This window comes from Oryctolagus cuniculus, chromosome 10, assembly GCF_964237555.1.
Source record: "Oryctolagus cuniculus chromosome 10, mOryCun1.1, whole genome shotgun sequence".
NCBI lineage: Eukaryota > Metazoa > Chordata > Mammalia > Lagomorpha > Leporidae > Oryctolagus > Oryctolagus cuniculus.
The window spans coordinates 20,034,490-20,056,414 of record NC_091441.1 but is presented as its reverse complement, the minus strand read 5'-3'; the positions used below and the strand labels follow the sequence as shown (position 1 = coordinate 20,056,414).

The 21,925-nt window shown below is 53.3% G+C and overlaps 1 protein-coding gene and 1 long non-coding RNA gene across 21 annotated transcripts in view; one reads left to right on the top strand and one right to left on the bottom strand.

Moving 5' to 3' along the window:
* The window catches only part of NEDD4L (NEDD4 like E3 ubiquitin protein ligase), a 320,618-nt gene that overhangs the window by 242,546 nt on the left and 56,147 nt on the right, over positions 1-21,925 (top strand). For all 20 annotated transcript variants that reach the window (XM_051851903.2, XM_051851904.2, XM_070050121.1 and 17 more), the window contains 6 exons: positions 3,897-3,947; positions 11,060-11,121; positions 11,233-11,335; positions 11,921-12,087; positions 19,146-19,278; positions 20,438-20,614. In XM_051851903.2, the coding sequence (XP_051707863.1) occupies positions 3,897-3,947; positions 11,060-11,121; positions 11,233-11,335; positions 11,921-12,087; positions 19,146-19,278; positions 20,438-20,614 (693 nt within the window). The remainder of the gene's footprint in view (positions 1-3,896; positions 3,948-11,059; positions 11,122-11,232; positions 11,336-11,920; positions 12,088-19,145; positions 19,279-20,437; positions 20,615-21,925) is intronic.
* Positions 4,810-11,509, bottom strand: LOC138844018 (uncharacterized). The gene is made up of 2 exons (XR_011379315.1): positions 11,021-11,509; positions 4,810-10,428 (listed from the first exon to the last, which is right to left on the bottom strand). It is a non-coding gene; the product is annotated as an uncharacterized lncRNA (long non-coding RNA).

Here is a 21,925-nt window from a genome sequence, read left to right as displayed (position 1 = left end):
CACAGTCCCCTCCCACCCTTGCAGCTTCAGTGGGAAGTTCTCATCGCACCTGGCCTGTCGGTCACCCTCGCCTCCATCTGGAAAGGAGCCGGGGTGTAGCTGTGGGGTGCAAGGAGGTACGGATCCCATCGGTCAGATACAACTCTAACCTCAAGGTCAAGAGTAGGGGTGGCCATTGAGTGCGGGGGTTGGGATGCCCTCATGCCATCTCAGGGTCCCTGGGTTCAAGTCTCAGCTCCCTGCTGAGATGCACCCCAAGCAGTGTCTGGTGACGGCTTCAATAGTTGGGTCCTGGAGACCCATACTGAGCTCAAGGTTCTTGGCTTTGGCCTGACCCAGCTTCGGTTCTTGTGAGCACTTGGGAACTAAACCAGCAGGTGGAAGGTCTCTCTATGCCTTTCAAATAAAAATATACATATATATTAGGATAATGTATTTGTGAATGAGCCTGTTTGGGTTTTGGCGTGGGTGTGTTCTGTGAGAAGCGGAGTCGCCTGTGCTTTGTGATGGCCAGTGAAGCCCGGCATCCTGACCCGGGCCCCCAGGGAGCGGGGGAAGTGCCCAGGGGCCAGGGAAGGTTGCACTGGTGCTATTGCAATGGTCCCCGGGCTTCAGGTCACGATGGCGTTGGCACATGGTGGCAGCATACCCCTGTATGAACACGGTGCACTCTCTCGTCCCCTTTTTTCTTTATTTAAAAAAGAATTGTTATTTTTAACAGAGGGACGCGGGCGGTAGTTGAACGGTGTCTGGTGAGCAAGCTCTGGGAGAGACAGTGTCGGATCTGTGTGTTCATTTCACTTTTCCAATAAAGGAATAAGAATTTTTGTCTCACCCAATACGACACATGTCAGGGGCCATTCCACATTGTCGTTTCGTTAGAAAAGTGTCTGTTGGCTTGTCAGAGGGTGGATTTATGTCATTACTTACCTGCACATCTCCAGCCTGGAGAACAGCGTGGCAGGTGATGGAGATGGAAATTGACAGCATTTGACAACTTAAAAATAGCCACAAGAAATGCCGATATGCACAGTGTGAGTTGGAATTAATTCAGTTTTCACAGGCTCTTGTAGTTAACACACTGTTTAATGGAAATAGTTTGGTAATGGAAATCACTAAACCTTGGTTTGATTAACGTGTGTTTATACCTTGGTGTAAGAAGCCACTCTGGGCAGTGACAGGCTCCAGATACTGTGACGGCAAATCGCCGTTTCTCTAGGGCCCCATGTGGGGCCCCTTCCTGGCCGTCGCACAGAGGTGTCCCTGCGAACTCCTCTCCTGCTCCTCCTCTCGACAGGGGGCACCAGGAGAGCTGGGATGTTTGCAACCAGCCTCATCTTCCCTAGAGGAGTGAGGTGCAAGTGTACACAGGTCGCTTGGGCCCATAGCTGGGGGAGCTGTGTGCCTGATTCCTGTTGTGAGGAATGATCCTGTTTCCATCTCGATGGAAACCAGTAAAATCCTGCTGTTCCTCCACGGGTGAGGTTGCTTAGTCTCTGGCTGTTGAAGAGAGTTAGGGTGTGTGTGTGTGTGTGTGTGTGTGTGTGTGTGTGTGTGTATGTGTATGTGTGTATGAGAGAGAGAGAGAGGTTAGTCTTAGGCTGTTGCAGAGATTAGGGTGTGTGTTCGTGTGTGTGTAATCAGGAACCTTCATACAAGTGAAGTGTTCCCAGGACACTGTTTTGTTTGAGAGGGGCAGTTGGGGCAGAAGGTGGGGTTGAAGGTGACAAATCAAACGAGCGTTTGACCAGAACCTTCCAAGTCTGCCTGACTGTGTCACTATCAGAAGCCCTCCCCCTTTGCACCATCGAGAGCCCAGGAAAGCTCGGAGCTGGCACCCAGCCCACCTCCCTGCCAGTTGCTGAGATGCAGTCCAAAGTCTGGGGTGAGAGCAGGCTCTGGCCCAGCCAGCAGCCTTGCACAGGGCACACCGTGCCCAGGTTGCCCACCAGTGAGAGGGGCGGAATAATTGCACCTGCTGTTACAGCGACGCTTGCTGTGAGGTCTGCCTGCACCCTGGCACAGCCTGAGCGGGGTGAGCCCCGGGGGAGGGAGGCCTCGCCACCAATAGTGTCGGGCGCCTGTCTGCTAGGGTCGGGGCAAAGCTTAACCCTTCTTGTTGGCTTTGAACGCCCAATCTCCCCAGCCACACAGCACAGACACACGGGCTTTGCAGATTGTTGCTAAAATGCCCCTGGGTTAGTGACGCATGAGTAGCCTTTCAGAGAGTGCGGGCTGTGAAACAGCTTTGAGTGAGGTTGTCTCCTCCAGGTGGCATCCTGTGCCCTTTCCCCTCCAGAGGAGGAGCGAGGGCGTGGGGTGGTGAAATCTGCTCGCATTAGGGAGACACACGATCTGTGGTCAGTATTCGGCAAAATTGCATTTTGGGGGATGGTACAGTTAGTTGACCTTCGCACTTGCTTAAAAAGTCTCAGGAAACGCAGCAGCTGGAGAATGAGCAGGCTCACCACGACTTCCTTGCGTGGCTGTCGCAGGTGTGAGTCCTGGGGAATGGGCCAGCTCTCAGCCAGTCGAGGGAGCTGCCCACAGGGACACAGAGAGCTTATGGGCACCTGCCTTTGACAGCCTCGTGCTAGGGCAGGTGTCTCCAGGTTGGGTGGCAGCAGCGATAGCCGAGCAGATGAAAGAACTGCGCCACCCGCTGGAGGGACCGGGCCTGGTGTCCTCTCGGACGCACTCGGCCAGCGGTGACGCACCGCTCTCCAGTCAATCAAATCGTTACCTAAAGGGACACTTCTCAGCCTGAACCAATCACGCCAGTCCTGTTCCTGTTCGGCGGCTGCTCCTCTGTACGTGGGAGAAGAGACAGATTTTCAGATACATTTGGAAAGTCGTGTTTGTGCATTAGGAAACTTCCCAGGAAAGCAGCAGAGACCAGGGTTCCCACTGAGCAGACGCTGGAACTCACGTTTTGGCTTTTCCTTAGCTAACCGTGGGACACGTCTGAGCACACCGAGGGCTTTCCAGCTGTTAGGGGCTTGCAGTGTGGTGGAAGCAGCTGCATATACCGTATGAGGGCGGCAAGGGTCGTTCTGATTGGCAGCTGGGGGCATGCAAGCCTCAGAGGCCAGGCCACAAGCACTGGGTGAGCAGGACATGGTGTGAACAAGGCCTGGCGGACACCCCGGGGGCCAGGCCAGTGCCCTGAGTCACGGCTTCCCAGGTGACTCCCCAGGGGCCAGGCCAGTGCCCTGGGTCACGGCTTCCCAGGTGACTACCAAATCTAAGAAGGGACTTGTGCGTGTCTCCAAGTGAGTTCCATGTGGGTCCTCGTAAAGCCAGGAAAACGGGAGCTGGGGCGTGGGGATAGGGGGTGGGCCCGGGGTGTCCAGGGATTGCAGGACCCAGGCCCAGGGGGAGGGCACTGCAGCAGTGTGTTCGTCGGATGGACGAGGCTTTGTTTAACGTGTACGCTGATAGCCGGCCCGGTCACCTTCCTTGAACTGGCCGCCCTCAGGGACTCCGGTCACCTTCCTTGGACTGGCCGCCCTCAGGGACTCGTGAGCTTACAGCACTGTGTCAGTACGTCCCTGTGAGACGTTCCAGCAGTCTGTACCGTCTCTTCTTTACGCGGGCCAGCTCTGCCTCCAGCCCTCAGTGGCCCTGCATGTGTGTCCCCTGGCTGGGCACACACCCTCAACTCCAGATGACTCCTTGCCACTCTGTGCGGGAGTGGAAGTCAGCCAGGGTCTCAGACAGCAGAGGACCCTATGCATGAGCCCTACACCTCGCCTGGGCCTCCTGCCTTCCACCCTCCCCAGTGCCACCAGGCTCAGCCCCTGGGCCTTTGTCTGTTTGGAACGGAACATCGATAAGAGATGCTGGCCGTTCAAGAGTAGTGGAGGCATTAACTCTCTCTGTTCTCTTCTCAACAGACGCGAGACGACTTCCTGGGCCAGGTGGACGTGCCCCTCAGCCACCTTCCGGTAAGGACAGCTTCGTGCTGAGGTGCCTGCTGTGGGCGCCTGCACAGTGCAGAGGCGGAAATGGAGATTGCATACTCTGGCCCTGCCTCCTTTCTAGAAAGTTCTCTCAAGGGGTAGCGGGTGACTTTCATCAGGGGCCTCTGGATCCTCTGAGCATTGTGTCATGGTCACCAGCCCTGCCCTTCCACTCTTCAGCTGCTCGACCTCTGAGCACCTCGCCTTACAAAGCGCCCGTGTATCCTGTGGGCCCCTCTTGCTGTCTGCACACCTGTGCCTCGAGTTCACCGTGCAGCCTAACTAGGTGTGGGCTGCCCTCAGGTGTGCGAGCCCATGCAGCTCTGTGTGAGCTAGTGCACCCCAGGCTTTGGTTTCTGGCTGTGTCGCTCCCAGTGGAGACAGGAGGGGCACGGTTGTTCTGAGGGAGCTTTTCGGGCTGCACGCGCCACCCTGGCCTCAGCCAGCCAGCGTGTGAGGGTGCCACATTTGCTCCGCCAAGGCTGTTGACTGCTCACTGAGGCTAGCCTGAGACACAAGGCAGCATGGAGAGGTGAGCCTCAGGAGGTTGCCTGCTGGGGCTTCTCCCTGTCCTTCCAGGCCTTCCGTCTCGGCTGGGTCCTCTGGTGGTACTCTTCCAGTCATGGCCCTGATCCTCTGGTTGGCCCCTTCTTTAAGGAATGGCCGCAGCCTCCCTTTTCCCTAACAGAGAAACCACATCTTGGCCAAGGGAAGTCGCTGCACGCTCTAAGAGGCTGGAGTGAATGTTTAAACAACTTGCTCCAAGAAGCCCTTGTTTGTTTGCGTGATTTAGTGCTCGTGGTTTTCGGAGGCTGGACAGGGCATACAGAGGCATACAGAGAAAGGAAGAACGCTCTTTTTTTTTTTTTTTTTAAAGATTTATTTTATTTATTTGAAAGACTGAGTTACAGAGAGAGAGGTCTTCCATCCGCTGCTTTCCCAGATGGCCGCAATGGCCAGAGCTGTGCCAATCTGAAGCCAGGAGCCAGGAGGAGCCAAGAGCTTCTTCCAGGTCTCCCATGTGGGTGCAGGGACCCAAGGACTTGGGCCATCTTGCACTACTTTCCCAGGCCATAGCAGAGAGCTGGGTTGGAAGAGGAGCAGCTGGGACTAGAACCAGCACCCATATAGGATGCCAGTGCTTCAGGCCAGGGTGTTAATGCACTGCACCACAGCCCGGCCCCAAAGAATGCTCTTCTTCAGAGACCAAGTCAGTAGCACCAATAGTCCAGCTTGGGATTCCGGGTGGAGGCACTGATGAGCTTTCAGGGAAGGAAGTGAGGGTGCTGAGGCTTGGGTCTGCCCTGGAGAGCAGCAGATTCAAGAGGGAGGGACAGTGGACGCCTGGAGAGGGACCAGGTTCTTTACCGTGAGCTGACTCAGCCCTGCAGCTGCCAAGAGAGTAGTTTGCCTTGGAGCACCATAGTCCCATGCTTCAAATGGCCTTTAAATAAATAAACTTTTAAAGGAGTTAGAAATGAGGAGACAAGAGAGAGAGCCATTTGCTGGTTCGCTTCCCAGATGGCTGCAACAGCCAGCCCTGGGCCAGGCCAGAGCCAGGAGCTTCATCCGATCTCCCTTGTGGGTGGCAGGGTCCCCAACATCTGGGGCATCTTCTGCTTTTCCCAGGCCCTTAGCAGGGAGCTGGATGGGAGTAGAGCGGCCGGGACACAAACTGGTGCCTCCATGGGGTGTCGGCCTCACAGGCTCCTGAGCCAGCTCCCTGCCGATGCACCTGGGAACGTACCAGAAGATGGCCCAAGTGCTTGGGAGATGCAGATGGAGCGCCAGGCCTAGCCCAGACCGGGCCCAGCCATTGTAGCCATTGGAGAGTGAACCAGTGGTGGGAAGATGTTTTTCTGTTTCTCTCTCTCTCTAAAACACTCTTTCAAATAAATAAATCTTCACAAGATACACATATGTTAAAGACTATACAAAGACTGTTTATGTAATAGGAAATGGCTCTGAAATTTGGAATCCTCGAACTCAGGCTGCAAAGATGTAATCTGTCACTACATTTCTGACCTGTGTTGGTATTAGCAAAACAATTGCCTTTCTCTCCATGGTGACATAAACCAGGACTGAGGCATTATCTTATTGCTCAAGATATTATGAACCTTTATTCTTTAAACAAACAAACAAAATATCCCTGCCTCCACTGTGGTCTGCAGGAGTTGCCACATTGAACTTAGCGTCAACTCCCATGGGTGCTGGGAAATGATTTTAGTAATACTGTGTGGTTTTCACATGTGTGTGTATATGTATGTATGTTTGGGAAGAAAACATTATGGCCCTCGTAATGGATGTTTGCAGAAGAACCTTCATCTGTTGAAGTCCTGTGGACTCTCCGTGGCCCCCTGCCAAGAGCTGGGCACCTGGATTCATCAGGCGCCCTTCTGGCCGTGTGGGTCATTGTGCGTTGAGTCCACATTGGTCCCCTGCCAGGGAGGCCGGCGAAGGAGGCCCTGGGCACAGAGAGGCAGGACGGAAGGGGCGTTGGGAGCCAGGCGTTCCGCATGGTAGAAAGTCCCCACCTCAGTCGCCGACCGCAGTGGCCGGGCAGGCAGGTGCCAGCTGCACCCTCGTCCCCTGGGCAGGCGAGAGGGAAGGCGTGGTGAGGGGGAAAGGATCTCCTCCCCCGGCTGTGATCGGGGACTCCGTGCACCGCGTTCAGCAGTGCTTCGGGGGAAAGGAGCGTCCTCTTAGAATTCTGATCCGCTTGCATTCCCAGCGCCGACATGGTCCTCCCGCGTCATCTGGGGAGGTTAAAGGGATATGTAGGACCTAGGGAGTCTCAGAATGGTGGGCCTGCATCTCTGCCCCTGTTCCCACGGGGCTGCCCCCCTCTGCTCTTTCTCTTCCATTTCAGTTCTGGAAAGCAGACTGAGTAGGAGGAGGATGGACCAGGGGAGTGCACATCAGGTTCAGGATGGGTCAGAGAATTAAGAAAACACAATTTGTGCTCCCAGAAGTCTCAGCGGGGCAGGCTTTAGGCCTGGCGGTTAAGATGCCATCAGAGAGCCTGGGTTCAATACCCAGCTCGGCTCTGATTCCAGCTTCCTGCTGATACAGACCCCGGGAGGGTGCAGCGATGAGTCCGCAGCAGGTGGCTCCCTGCCACCCACGTTGGAGACCAGGTCGGGTTCCAGGCTCCGGACTTCAGCCACCCAGGTGTGGCAGGCGCTGGGGGTGTAAACCAGGGGTGGGAGCCCTGTCTCTGTATCTCTAAGTTCTTAAGAAATCGATTAAAAAAAGAAAATGTATAAAAAATAAAAAAGAAAATCTCAGCTCCTTCCATTAAAAAAGAAGAAGTAGTTGTCTGAGAAGATGAAACCTTCTCAGGAGTTGTTGGCGTCCATCTAGGAGATGGGAGAGCTGGCGGGTAACCCTAATCGAGTTAGTCTTCCTTCCTGTGTTCTCCCTGTAAAAGGAGCGTGTCCATGTAGACGGGAACCAGGTTTCCATCCGGCTCTGCCATGTGAGATCCCGCTGGTTCCATCCACAGTGTTCACTGGGACCCCCGCCCCGGGGCAGGGGGGCTGTGGCGGGATGAGGCCGTGGGGGTCTGTGACACAAGAGGCTCGCTGGGCCCCTCCAGCTTCCTCCTCTGCTGCTTCTGTCTCATCACCACGAGCAGACCCAATTGTAACTGCACTGGCTGATTTTTTTTAAGATTTATTTATTTGAAAGAGCTACGGGGGGGTGGGGGGTCTTCCATCTGCTGGTTCACTCCCCAGTTGGCCACAATGGCCAGAGCTGCACCAATCCGAAGTCAGGAGCTTCTTCCAGGTCTCCCACGTGGGTGCAGGGGCCCAAGGACTTGGGCCTTCTTCCACTGCTTTCCCAGGCCATAGCAGAGAGCTGGATTGGAAGTGGAGCAGCCAGGACTCAAACTGGCGCCCACATGGGATGCTGCCCCTTCAGACCAGGGTTTTAACCTGCTGCGCCACAGTGCCAGCCCCAGCACTGGTTGATTTTTAAATCGCCATTTTCTCATTTGTTAAATTCAGTGCATTGTTCTGCAGTGTTTGGTGATTTCTGTCCACCGATCGTTTAGACTTTGACTTGTCTGAACAAAACAAATGCAATTCCTGGCAGGTGTTTGCCTAGGACGCCTCCGAAGGTAGTCTCACCTCTTCCTTGGTCTTCCTCTCCCCTGCCCGGTGCTCCACCCCTGCCCACCTACAGAGTCTGCATCGGTGGCTGGTACCCTGCAGTAGAGAGCCATTTTGGTGACATTAATGTCTTCGATTGCAGGCCAGTGCTACTTAAGACAATCATGGCTAGATTCTGAATCTCCGTTTACCCAGAGTGAGGCATTCGCAGCGTGATGGTGCTGGGTGCCTTAACGGTACTGGAAGACAATTCCAGGAGGCCAGCAGCTTTATTTCACTCTGTTGTGTTGGTGGCCGGAGGCAGGGTCATAGCTCCTCCTCTGTGTGCAGAATTCAGCATCAGGGAGCTTGGAGGGACATTGGAGACCTTTGTCCACCCCTGGCATTATCCAGGGAGGGGAGGAGTCCGGAGTTCAGGGAGAAAGTGACTGCCCAGCATTTAGCCGGACTCAGCCCTGTGTCCCGGCATCCGTGTGTGCCTTGTACGGTCAGCTGTGTGGGGGACACTGAGCCTGGACTTTGGGTGCAGCCAGGTGTTGGGTTTGGGGAGTCTGAGAAGCCCTCCCCTTCTGTTTGCTCACAGAATCGTTGATCTCAGTCCTTGTCCTGGTGACCGCCCTCTCTTGAGTTGAATGCTGTGTATCCAAAAGATTTGCTTTGGAATGCTCGTTTTGGCCGGCAGTTTGCTTGAGCTGAAATCCCACCAGGAACCCCTCCTGTGCCATTCTGGGAGCCTCCACCTGGCTCTTCTTCAGAGAAATGACCATGTTGAAGTTGGGTAAAGGCCAAGAAGGATCTCGTGTTAGCCCCAAGGCCATTGCCCTGTTCGGGCTCGAGTGCCGCGCAGGACTGGTGTCATGCGTAATGCCCTGCCATTTATCACGTGCCACTGAGTCGGCAACGGTAACCACGAGAGACGAGCAAGTGTGGGCCTGGCCGAAGATGGTAATGGGCGCTGGGTCTCTGCAATCCCGAGGACCCTTTAGGCCTTGTCCCCGCTGTTCCCTTCCCTGCAGTTGTCCACCTGCAAGACCTCCTGGTCATCCTGTGTGGGACCACATATCCGGAAACAGCGTGAACCCCCCAGGTCAGAGGCAGTGTCTCCCCACCCCAGGTCTCCCACATGTGACCTCCGTATGTCGCTGCACTTGCCTGCTGTGATGCTAGTGGTCCCTCCCACGCAGCCACAGGTATTTCACATGATGTTGCTTTTACTAAACCTATTTGTTGGCCGAATTTTTAAAAAAGAAATAATAGCAGTAGTGTTCATCATTGATAAAATTTCCATTATGATGCATTTTTAAATCAAAGCTATGTCCCGACTGTTTACTTCGTCGCCATGGTGAGAGCAGTCTGGTGTGTTTTCAGGGCCTTGAGGTTTACTGTAGATTGCACTGGTCAGTCAGCTGCCCAGGAGAGCCTGCTCTAGCGCCAGGCAGTGTCATTGGCACCAGCAATACATTGGGGAATGGATTAGACTCTGACCTCGTGGGCGTACGTTCTGGAAGTACAGGGTAAGAGGACTCGTCAGTGAGTACGTGAACAAGACAATGTCAGAGGGCGATAAAGAGGAGATAGAGCAGGGTGGTGAGGGTGATAAGTGGGCCTAGCGGTAGCCACTTAGGACAGCAGCTCGGCACATATGGCCCGGGATCACAGACCTCAGTGGCGAAGTGGCGCCCACTGTGGTCCAGTCTGGGGGCACCTGCCAGAGCCTGGGCCTGGACCTTGCAGCACGGTTACATGTGTAACATGTGTGTTACATGCTACATATGAGGCGGAGGTCAGAGAACAGAGACTGGTTCATATAATGATGTCAAAAAAGTCGGATCATATTTGACTTTGTAGGGCACAGGAAAGAATTTTCATTTTATTCCAAGAGCAGGAAGCCGTTGGGAATTTAGGAATGACAAAGCCAGGTAGCATACATGTGTATATACCCACCTGATCAGTAAATTGCCATAACAGTATTTTATTGTATTGCGGTTTATCTCTCTTGCCACAGAAGTAAATACTTTAAATTGTATTTAATTGAAGGGTCTAGTTGCTGGAGGTCTTACAATATCAAGTACTTAAAATTAATAGGAACACTTACTTTCCCAGTTTCGCTTTGTTAGGCCAACCAGCTTTGCATAATGAAGCATGAATACCGATTTCTTTTCACGTGGGCGAATATCCCGGTTACGCTCCCAGCTTTGTGACTAAGCCGCGTTTGAAGGCTGAGGGTGGCACTTTCTGGGGCGGTCTCTGCAGGCGATCGGCTTTCCACTGTGTTCCCGTGGTGGCCTGGTGCTCTGGTGGGGAAAGTGTCCTCCTCACAGGTGCGATGCTGTTAGCTGCACGTCGGGTTCCTTGAGCCATGAGATAACAGGGCGCCAGTGATCACTGATTCCAAAGCTAATCAGCTCTGTGAGACCCAGGCTGCACCCTGCAGTTAGAAATTACCCTTGGCAGTGGCCACTGTAATTTTGTCATTTGTCCTCCGCTGGGGTTGGCTCCTAACCCCGATGGGGACAGTGACACCTAGTGGATCTTACGTAGGCAAGGCCCCACCGAGGCACCAGCTCACGTTTTCACCCTTGCCGGGGCCTAAGATGTGAAAACGGGGACCGCTGTTACAGTGCAGCAGGTTAAGCTGTGCCGGCCCTGCCAGCTTCCCACAGGAGCTCTGGGTCAAGTTCCAGCTGCTCCACTTCCAATCCAGCTTCCTGCTAACATGCCTGGGAAAGCAGTGGAGGGGGGCCTGAGTACTTAGGCTGCCCGCCCACCCTCGTGGGAGACCCAGATGGACTTCAGGCTCAGCCGTTTGCGTACAGAAGAGGTCCTCTGTCCCGCCTTCTCTCTCTGTAACTCTGCCTTTCAAATAAATAACATAAATCTTTAAAAAGATGCAAAAATGTATTCCCTGCCATCCCATCAGGTGTATCTAAAATATGAAGTTACCAGGAGCACTGAAACTTGACTGAATTTTTCTTCCTGCAGACAGAAGACCCAACCATGGAGCGACCCTACACGTTTAAGGACTTTCTGCTCAGGCCGAGGAGGTGAGACATGGCGGGTGTGGGAGGCCCGGAGCGCGGCGCCAGCGGTCACGTTACACACAGAGCAGGAAGCCACGTTGTTTGCTCTCTGACCACTTCTCTCCCACTGTGCAGCCACAAATCCCGTGTGAAGGGGTTCCTGCGGCTCAAAATGGCTTACATGCCCAAAAACGGGGCCCAAGACGAGGAGAACAGCGAGCCCAGGGATGACATGGAGGTACGTGGGCGCGGGGCCCCTGTTCCCGTGGCCGTGGGTGAAGTTTCAGCGTTGAACAGTCGGGGCCCCTGCCTGGGAGTGTGGCCCTGAGAACCCGTTCTGAGTCTGTCCTGGTAGAAAAGGTGAAGCTTGTGTTGTCCCCTAGAACCCAAGTGTCCGGGGAGGCCCGTGTGCACAGAGCAGTGGGCGTGGCCCGCGGAGCTCCTTCTAGAACTTGGAGCTGCTTCAGCTCGGATGACGCGATGTTGAGTCTCCCAGGTCTCTTACTCAGGTGGCCAACAGGGGGCGGCAGGCGTCGGAAAGTCCTGTAGAAAGGCCGTCTTGGAATGAGCTGTCCAGAGGGCGTTCCTGTTCTTGCTCCCGTACCACCTTCTTGGCACCCACCCCACGGGTGCTGGTGGGGCAGCCACATCCTCACGTGGTTCTGCCAGTGTCCTTACCTGGGGTATATTCAGATGGGGCACGTGAAGTCATTGCTCGTATACAGTGGAGCCGGGTGGAGGGATACCCGCCCCACGCCGTGCCTGTCCTTTGCTCACGGCTCAGGAAGCACCGTCCTCAACTCCGTGTGACTTTCTCCCACAGCATGGGTGGGAAGTGGTCGACTCCAACGACTCGGCCTCTCAGCACCAGGAGGAGCTGCCGCCCCCGCCTCTGCCCCCCGGGTGGGAGGAAAAAGTGGACAACTTAGGCCGAACGTACTACGTCAACCACAACAACCGCACCACGCAGTGGCACCGACCAAGCTTGATGTGAGTATCCCGGGCCGTCAGGGCTGCGCCAGTGGGCTCCGCAGGGGAGGCTCGCCCGGGCCACTCCCGGGACGGGGCTGGGAGAGGAGCGTGCCCTCGGTGAGAGCTGGTGGTGGCATTGTGCACAAGGTCTCTGCCTCCTTGAAAAGTGTGACGGCAGACCAGTCGTCCTGTGTGGAGGGCGGCTGGAGGGCTCTTGCCCCTGCTTGGGTGCTGCCGTGTTCAGCGTGAGCTCCTGCACTCCGTGTGTGCCTTGATCTTGAGTGTTCCTGATGCAGAAAAGCAGAGGGCTTTCCCCTTGATCTCATGTTGTGCGGCCTCATTGCCTCCCTCCTCTTCCACCTCCTCTCCCGACTGACCCACAATGGAAAACAGCAAGCAAACTGGCTTTGCCCTTCTGTGTTTTCTTTTAAATTCTTGGATTTTTAAACTTCTTTTAATTATTTAAATTGGAAACCCTCTGAAAAACTCTTCTGGGGAAATTTAGACATTACCCCCGGGATTTAAGTAGAAACACATGGGAGGGCTGCACAGTCAGGATCAGTAATTACTGTTGATTTTGATTCCTCAACAGCCTCAGAGATGCAGCAAACCAATTACTGTTTTGTTCCCTCTGCAATTTTGCGTTTGATGACAGTAAATAAACACTAGTTAAACCTCAGCTTACAAGAAGCAGCTTGTGAAATGATGTACGCGAAGGCCGAAAGCTGTTGACCTACAGCAAAGGACAGCAACCACGAATTAGGGTCAAAGGAACGTTGTTCCAGACGTTCTGGGCGCCCTCGCAGTTCGCAGTGAATTCTGCAGTTTTCAGTGTGTTGTGACAGTGCATGTGAGGCGACGAGATGGGTCTTCACCTGAGACTCTGAAGGAAATTGGCTAGTGATGCTCTTTTATTTTGGAGACAGAGAGAGAGAACACTGACATGGACTGTTCACTCCCCAAATGTCCACGGCAATCAGGGCTGGGCGGGGCCAAGGATGGAAGCCAGGAACACAGTCCAGGTCTCCCCCATGTGTGGTTGGGACCCAATTGCTTGAGCCATCATCTGCTGCCTCTCGGGGTGCACACATTAGTGGGGAGCTGGACTGGAAACAGGAGAGCCAGAACTCAAACCAGGCAGCCTTATGGAGGGTCAGGTGCCCCACGCAATGGCTTAACCTCTGTGCCACACACCAAAACCTAGTGATGCTTTTTAAAAAGTGGTATTTGGAGGTGAGCATTTGGCCTGGCAGTCAAGACACCTGCATCCCCAGTGGAGAGCCTGCATTGGAATACCTGGGTTCAAGCCTTGGCTGCATCTCCTGTTCCAGTTTCCCACCAGCGTGCGCCCTGGGAGGCAGCAGGTAATGGTGCACATAGCTGGGTCCCTGCTCCCTGTGTGGGAGATCTGAACTGAGTTCCTGACTCCCAGCTTTAGCCTGCGCCAGCCCCAGCTGTTGTGGGCATGTGAGGAGTGAACCAGTGGGTGGAAGGTCTGTCTCTGACTCAAATAATAAAAATATAAAATGAAATGCGAAGTGCTATGAGTTAAGTAGCATGTTTGGTATTCTTAAACGCCTCCCCCTTTTTCTAAGATGTGACAGAGATGTTCTGCATGTGACTGTGGCTGGGCAGAGTGGTGAGTCGGCTGGTCTAGGTTTAGAGAGGGAAAGCTTGCAGAATTGGGAGCAACAAATGGCCCATCCTCCAGAGGCCCTTAGTGGGTTCTCTTTTTTTCTTTTAATTAATTAATTTATTTGAAAGGCAGAGTTACACAGAGACAAAGGCAGAAAGAGAGAGAGGTCTTCCATCCACTGGTTCACTCCCCAAATGGCAGCAATAGCCAGAGCCAGGAGCCAGGAGCTTCTTCTGTGTCTCCCATGCGGGTGCAGGGGCCCAAAGACCTGGGCCACTTTCCACTGCTTTCCCAGGCCATAGCAGAGAGCTAGATCAGAAGTGGAGCAGCTGGGACTTGAACTGGCACCCATATGGGATGCCAGCACTGCAGGCAGCGGCTTTTCCCGCGACACCACAGCACTGGCCCCACGTGGCTTCTCTGGACTATCACCTGTCCTCCATCAGCTTTTGGCTGCCCAGCAGGGGAGAGCAGAAATACCAGAACGTGTGTGTGTGACACTGAGCTCTTCTTGGTAATCATTTTTTTCTCTGAGAAGTGTGAGTGACAAATAGTTTAGCTGGTTCAATGTGTTTGCTTACTTACTTGTACTGTTTCGCTTAGATCAGTGACCACAACTACTAAAACTGGCACGAGCTGTCCAATGGTGCAGCTGATCTGTAGAAGTGACTTTGGACCCACCTTGGGCTTGGTTGGGTGAAGTGATCTGAGGAGTCTTGGCAGCAGGGCCCTAGCAGAGCACCATTGTCTGCCTCGGCTGGATAGCATCGGAAAGGGGCAGTAGCGCTCGGTGGTGACCACAGTCCATTGTGACCCCTGTAGAAAACTGACCAGAGCGGCTCATGAATAAGCCACACTCATGTACCTGGGAAAATGTTCAGCCTCATTAATAGGTGCTATGTGAGTTGCAGTTTGCATGTTTGGCATAACTGGGGGTAATTGCTACTTTGTCTCCCAGAGTTGAGGGAACCCTTGAGACAATGTAGACACTTCACGTGTGTCTCTAAACATAGCATCTTTATGACCGCTTGGTGAGCGTGTGCTTATCGCCAGACACATCAGGATGTACCTGTTGCATAACTACAGGTTCTTGTCTGTCAATTATATCTCAACAACATAGTTTTTAAAAACTCCGTCCTTGGTGTCAGTGTCTCAGAACCAAACACAACAACAGATGCTGTTCGCGTAACGCTGGCTCGTGAGCAGGTCAGAAGCAACAGGGAAAATGCAGGTCTTCATCCAGGTTCGGGCTCACACGTAGCTTAGGAAGAAGCCAGTGGTGTGAGTGTCCTCACTGGTGCGGGAGGGGGCAGCACCAGAGGGGGAGGCTGAGCCAGGGAAGGTGACCCCAGAGCTCTGGGGAGAACGCAAGGAGAGGCTCCTTTGCACCAGCCTTGACTCCTAGAAAGCAAGAGGGAAGTCAGGTAGGCGAGTCTGGTTTCACAGCAGCCTCTGTATCCGCTCTGAACGTTTTGGGGTTCCTTCCCCCGAGCTGTGTCTGCCTTGGACCCTCCACAATTATGCTCAGGAGCGGTTTTGATTCAACAAGAATTTTTTTCTTGATTGGTTTTCCCAAAATGCTGCAACACCCTTCCAAGGAAAACTGATGTTGTTAGGAAGTATCTCTATTACAGGTGTCTTTGAGGAAACAAAGAGTGCTTACCATGTGCTAAGCACAGAATTAGGATAGCCTTGGTGATTCTGCCCTCTGCCTGGTGTGCTGCAGACTTGCCTCAGGCTTCAGCCCCCGCCGCCAAAAAAAAAAAAAAAAACAGAGGGTGGCGCTGCCAGTAACTTGGAACATTCTTAAAAGATCTGACTCGCCCCACTGCTCTCTGCACACAGCTCACGCAGTGGCCTGGCCATGCCCAGCTGCTTCCTGCGGACTTTGTCTGTCCCTAGGTCCTGTGCATGTTGGTACATGTTAGAACCAGGTGCCTGGAGCCTGCCCCTTCCCTGGGCTCCCCAGAAGCTGTGTGTGTCCCCTGTCCTCCACCAGCTTTGGGCTGCCCAGAAGAGACATGAGCTGGTTGGTCCTGGGACAGCAGAAATATTAGAACATGGGGGAACAACAAACTCTTCTTGGTAGTCATTTTCACCCTGAGGCCCAGAGGACATAATATTACGGTGGCCTGGGTGGGAGGGGCTGTGTTTTCTTATTCACACGTCTCCTCCTCACACCCCCCACCCCATACCTGGCACACAGTAGGGCTCAGAGAGACACATTATTTTTTAAATGATTTTATTTTTTATTTATTTATTTGAGAGAGAGAGACAGAAAGGTCTTCCATCTTCTGGTTCACTCCCCAAATGGCTGATCAGAAACCAGGAGCCAGGAGCTTCTTCCAGGTCTCCCATGCGGGTGCAGGGGTCCGAGCACTTGGGCCATCCTCCACTGCATTCCCAGGCCATCTAGCCCATCCATCAGAGAGCTGGATCAGAGGAGGAGCAGCTGGGACACCAGCCAGCACCCATGTGGGATGCCGGCGCTGCAGGTGGAGGCCTAGCCTACTGCCCCACAGCACCGCCCTCGAGAGGCACATTTGCGGTAGGTGGAGGACCGCACTGTGCCAGTTTCCCAGGCTCTAGGCACATGGTGTAGCGCCCTGTCTAGCCCAGTTTTAGGTCTTGACTTAGGAGTTTGGAACAGAAGGTGACCATAGGAGCTCACCAGTCTTCCCTGCCTGGTGGTGACTTTTTTTTAAGATTCATTTTTTTATTTATTTGAATGACAGAGTTAGAGAGAGAGAGAAATCTTCCATCTGCTGGTTCACTCCTAAGGTGGCCGCAATGGCCGGAGCTGTGCCGGTCCAAAGCCAGGAGCCAGGAGCTTCTTCAGGGTCTCCCATGTGGGTGCAGGGGCCCAAGGACTTGGGCCATCTTCTACTGCTTTCCCAGGCCATAGCAGAGAGTTGGATTGGAAGAGGAGCAGCCGGGGCTTGAACCAGTGCCCATATGGGATGCTGGCGCTTCAGGCCAGGGCTTTAACCTGCTGTGCTACAGCACCAGCCCCTGATGGTGACTTTTAAAACACCCTTAATTTTTAGATTTGTTCTTGTATATAGATATAAACTATAAACCTTTTACTGGAAAAAAAAAACTCACGTTTTTAAAAACGTGGTGCAGAGATGACCTGGTGGCATTCTGTAAATGAAGGTGAATGCGTCGTCAGACACTGCTGGCACCCTTGTTGGCACTGCTGGCACTCCGCACATCCTCTCCCGGCTCGGTGCCGGTTTGCTCAGGCCATCAGGACGGTCTCTCCAGGGTTGCGACTGCGAGTGCCCTCACGCACTGACCTGGCTTCAAGTCTCATTGATCGATGGCTGGCCTGTCATTTGGGTAACTGACCACGAAAGTCAAGTGAAGAGCAAGCAGGCAGGATCAGCGGCTGAGGGACAGTTAGAGAAGCCGTTGCTGGTTTCCCTGCCGAGGCCAAGCCACTCTCCCGTTGTGTTGGCTCAGGCGCATTTTTAAGTGGCCAGCTCCCGACTAGGGATCACTTAGAGTCCTAGTCAGGTCCCACAGCCCTGTCACTCACACTGCCTCCCTGTGTGGACATCCTGGGCTGTCACTGAAGCCCAGGAAAGCCCCTGCTTGGCGTTTCAGGGAGAGAGTTGCCTTGTTCCTTAGGCTGCTCGGTTGTTTCCGCTTCCCACTGATCACTAAGCGTCAGTGCGTGGTGGAGAAGGAACAAGGACAGAATCGAGCCTAAAGACACCAGCCTCCCTCCCCGCCCGCCCCAGCTTTCCCAGTCCATCGCTCTGGGGTGGTGGACTCCTATGTCCTTCAGAAGTGTACTCGAGGCAGACGTAGTGGGATTGAAACCGTGTTCCTCCTCCGCCTTTCCAAGCCCTCGTAACAGTTCAGGTGCTGTTGCGAGTCAGGCACGTGGTGGGCATTCAGACAGTGCCGGCTGAGCGAGAGTGAATGTTTAGGAAACTCTTGGGTGGAAAACGTTGGCAGGCGCAGTGGTTGGGCCGCTGCTTGGGGTGCCTCCATCCCCTGCAGGAGTTCCGAGCTCTGAGTCCTGGCTTCACTCCCAGTTTCGGGATTCTGCTCATGCATACCTTGAGAGACAGCAGGCGATGGCTTAGGTGGTAGTGTCCCTGGCTCCTGGCTTCAGCCTGGCCTACCCCTAGCTGTTACGGAACATGGGGAGTAGGCCAGCAGATGGGAGATTGGTGTGCGTGTTCTCTCTCTCTCTCTCTCTCTCTCTCTCTCTGCTTTTCAAGTAAATAAAACAAATTTTTAGCATGTTTTCAGGTGAGGCTGATCATCATAAAGCAAAGTTGTTTTCATCCTTAACAGAGTGAAGGAGAGAGCTGTGCAACTTGGGCTGTTTCCATACTGACGTGGTTCACGTGCTTCCTAGCGTGTCCCTGGTTGTTTGTTTTTTTTGTTTTTGTGTTTGTTTTTTTTTTGGTTGGTTGGGTGTTTTTGGTTTTTTTTTTTTGGTTCTAAGTTAACTTAACTTGCAAGCTTATAATTACTGTGTGGTTAGGAGTTGAATGTCATGTAAAACTGACCACAGCAGCATAAAATCACAGATGCGGTGTTGGGTTTTCAGACATGTCCAACAGAGCATCATCCCTTCTCGTTTTGCTTAGTGGTTTCAGAAGTCTTACAAGTGCAGTTTTTCTCTATTATAATTATCCAGGTTTTCTGAAGGTACCTCTACGTGGTGTATTGTTCTGGTCATTATATTCAATGTAACTAAGAAATATGCAGAATGTATTTTTTTTTAAGATTTCTATATCTCATTTGAAAGGCAGAGTTAGAGAAGGGAGAGAGAGATTGACATTGAGATTGACCTTCAGCTGATGGTTCACTCCCCAAAAGGCTACAACAGCCAGGGCTGGGCCAGGGCGAAGCCAGGAGCCCAGAACTCCAGCCAGGCCTCTCACGTGAGTGGCAGGGGTCGTCAGATCTCCAGTGGAGTTCGGAGGTCAGGTCCTGAAGTCACGGAAGCTGATCCTGAGATTCTGTCCAAACGAGATAGGAAGCCGCCCAGGTGCCTGGCGTGGAGTCGGGAGCGCTGCTCCCCTGACTGCCGCCTAGAACGTGCACCGCGTGTGGTCCTCGCCGGTGGCCGATGAGCAGGAGCAGCTGCTTTGGCGTTGCTGGGTCGCCGCATACGTGAGCTTGCCTGTCCTCTGCCTCCTGATGCCCGGCTTGCCTCTGTGGCGAGCAGGTGGGAGACTTCATTTCCTCTCCTTGGAGTGCATTTGGAAGCACGTGGCCTGACACAGGCTCTGGATATCATGCGTGCTGCTTTAAAATGAGCATTGGCTGCACTGAAATGCACTTGCGCTGCTCTGGTGGCAGGATTCTGTTTGGAGAGCAGCTGAGGGCCGGTGCTGGACCCTGGGTCTGAGCGCCAGGCTGCCTGTTCTCAATACCTCTTCTCCTCCCCCGGCACCCCTCTCCCACGCCTCAGGGACGTGTCCTCCGAGTCGGACAGCAACATCCGGCAGATCAACCAGGAGGCAGCACACCGGCGCTTCCGCTCCCGCAGGCACATCAGCGAGGACCTGGAGCCGGAGCCGTCCGAGGGCGGAGAGGCCCCCGAGGTAGGCTGTCCCGGGGCGGGCGTCCCACAGGCTCTGGGCTGATCTCATGCCTCGGTGGCCTGTCTCAGTGGGACTTCTCTGGCAGGTAGTGACTGTGGTCATGTAGCTGGTCAGTTGCCCGGCTGGGTGTTAATTCGGAAACTGCTTATAAAGACCACATTTGACCAACACATGTGGCCACATACCATTACAAAAGGGAATGCCATTTCTAGCCTGAAAATCTTCAGATATTTTTGCTTAATTTATTCCTCCCCAGGGTCGAACCACCTCTCACTAAGTGACTGTGCTTATGCTACTTGAGTAGTTCAGTGACACTGTAACTTGTTCGAACATCACACGTTTAACTGAGTCGTTTTAGTATCTGGAGAGCGATTCATTCCCAAGGAAATGCAAATCTGTGTTATTACAGATGTTTATAATTTTCCTTTTGAAAGTTCATAGAACATTTCTGGAAAAAGTACGAGTTAAACAAGTTAGCAGGGAGCTGAACTCCCATGCTGTCTGCACACCTTTGGTTCTTCCAGAAGTTCAACCTTGTTAGACCTGCTGTCGGGAAGGTCGTTCACAAAGTCATCTTACAGTGATTGAAACTGAAAAGGCAGAGTTAGCGACCCCGTGGTAAATTCACGGAAAGCTGCTGCCTAGCGGTGTGTGACCACAGCTGGCAGGGTCTTGCCTCTTCATCCAGTGCCGTGAGCAGCAGAAAATCCGACGGGAACCATTTGCAAACTTCCCGGCAGTCTTATTGGTGCCCAACCATTTGCAAACTCCCCGGCAGTCTTATTGGTGCCCGTGTGTAGTAACAGGTGCTGGAAACACGTCCCTGCCACCAGTGATGGTGTGATGGCGCTTCGAGAACACAGTCCCTGGCCTCAGGGCTCCCAGGGTCTGTGTCATGGCCCTGCCACGCACTGGCCCTCCTGCCTTGGGCAGGTTGCGCGCTCTGCCTCAGTTTTCTCACCTGTTAACTGGGTGGTTCCTCACTCAGGTATGTTCCTCCTGAGTGTCGAGGGCGTGTGCATCACAGTTAATTACAGTTGCTCTAAGGGTTGTCTCAAAGTAAATAAATAAGAGTTGTCCTTGTTAGGTGTTTTGGCTGGGAGTCGGGGGGGAGGATCCTGGTACCCGGCACTCACCCCACTGTCTTGTTCCTTGAAAGCCCTGGGAGACTATTTCAGAAGAAGTGAATCTGGCTGGTGACTCCCTGGGGCTGGCCGTGCCCCCGCCACCCGCCTCCCCTGTGTCCCGGACCAGCCCCCAGGAGCTGACAGAGGAGCTGAGCAGGCGGCTTCAGGTCACTCCGGACGCCAACGGGGAGCAGTTCAGTTCCCTCATTGTAAGTAGGGGGTCTTTGAAAGGAAAGCCCAGCGATATTTTGTCATTCATTGTTGTAGGAGAATCTGGTATGCAAATAAGGACCAGGGGTCTTCCAGCTGCCAGTCAACTCTGATGTTTCCCAAAGCCCTCCTACCCCGGGGGGAGCAGAGCTGCACTAAAATTAGCCCGAGCAGGTGCGAGTCTTTCTCGCCGTGGACGGCAGCTGTGCGGTACCACCGACGTTCTCCCTTGATTTGTGAAACAGTGCAGGGGAACGGGATTTTCCACGACTTGTGTAATTATTAGCTTTAACCTTGTTGGGTTTCTTTCTGAGCCAAGAGGCTCGTGGTAGCAGTACCTTCACCCCAAGGACGGCATTTCACAGTGGGAATTAGGAGCCCTCGGCCCTCCAGCCAGTCCTATGGGGCGGGGCGTCCTGTCCCTGATTTGCACTCCCTTCTCGTAGGCATGACCACTCAGTGGCTTCTGCAAGGCCTGGATTTGAATGGGAGAAGGCAGCCTCTGAGTCCCAGAGTAGGACTCTTTGAGAAAGATCGTAGAACTGACTTGTTTTCCCAGTTGGAGAAATACTTTCCAGAATCTTCAGCTGGCACTGAGTCCCAGTGGGAAGCAGCAGAATCAAGTCCTGAGAACTGGTACTTGCGTTTGACAGTACATGGGCAGAAAGGGCCCATGGAAAATTCCTAGGAGTAAATGCAGTCCTGGCGTTTCTCAGGAAGCTAATAAAGGTAGTCACTGCGCTAAGAATGGTATCCTAGGAAAACTAATGGCATCGAATGTCAGTGATAGGAAGACTGCAGAAACCGGAAACCCAGCAGGCACTTGGAAATCATTGCTGCTTCGATTATAGTGTTTTGATTTTGAAAGGCAGCCCTGGGCCTATGGGTCACAGTGATCGCTCCGTTAATGGTGGCTTCACATTAAAATTCTGTGGATGTTCTTCACAAAGAGAAATATCGCTGAGATGTAAATGCAGTGCTAAATGGACAGGATAAAAGAGATTGCCTATATGCGATGTTTGAGTTGGTGAAACTGTTGCTATGGAAACAATGTAAGCAGTAAGGCCAGACATTTAAAACCTGTAAGAGAAAGGAAGTCCCACACAAACTGTAACGATTACACCCCATTAGTCACCTAAGTGAATGATAATTTTATTCAGCATTGATATTTAGCATCCCCAGTTATTTCTATAGGGAGCCACTGCATTCAGTTTTTCTAGATGCACAAAATATCCTTCAGACCAGGACGCAAGCCGGTGTTATTTTCAGACTGTGTTCTTTGAGTCTGCCAAATGAGAGAGGTACGCATG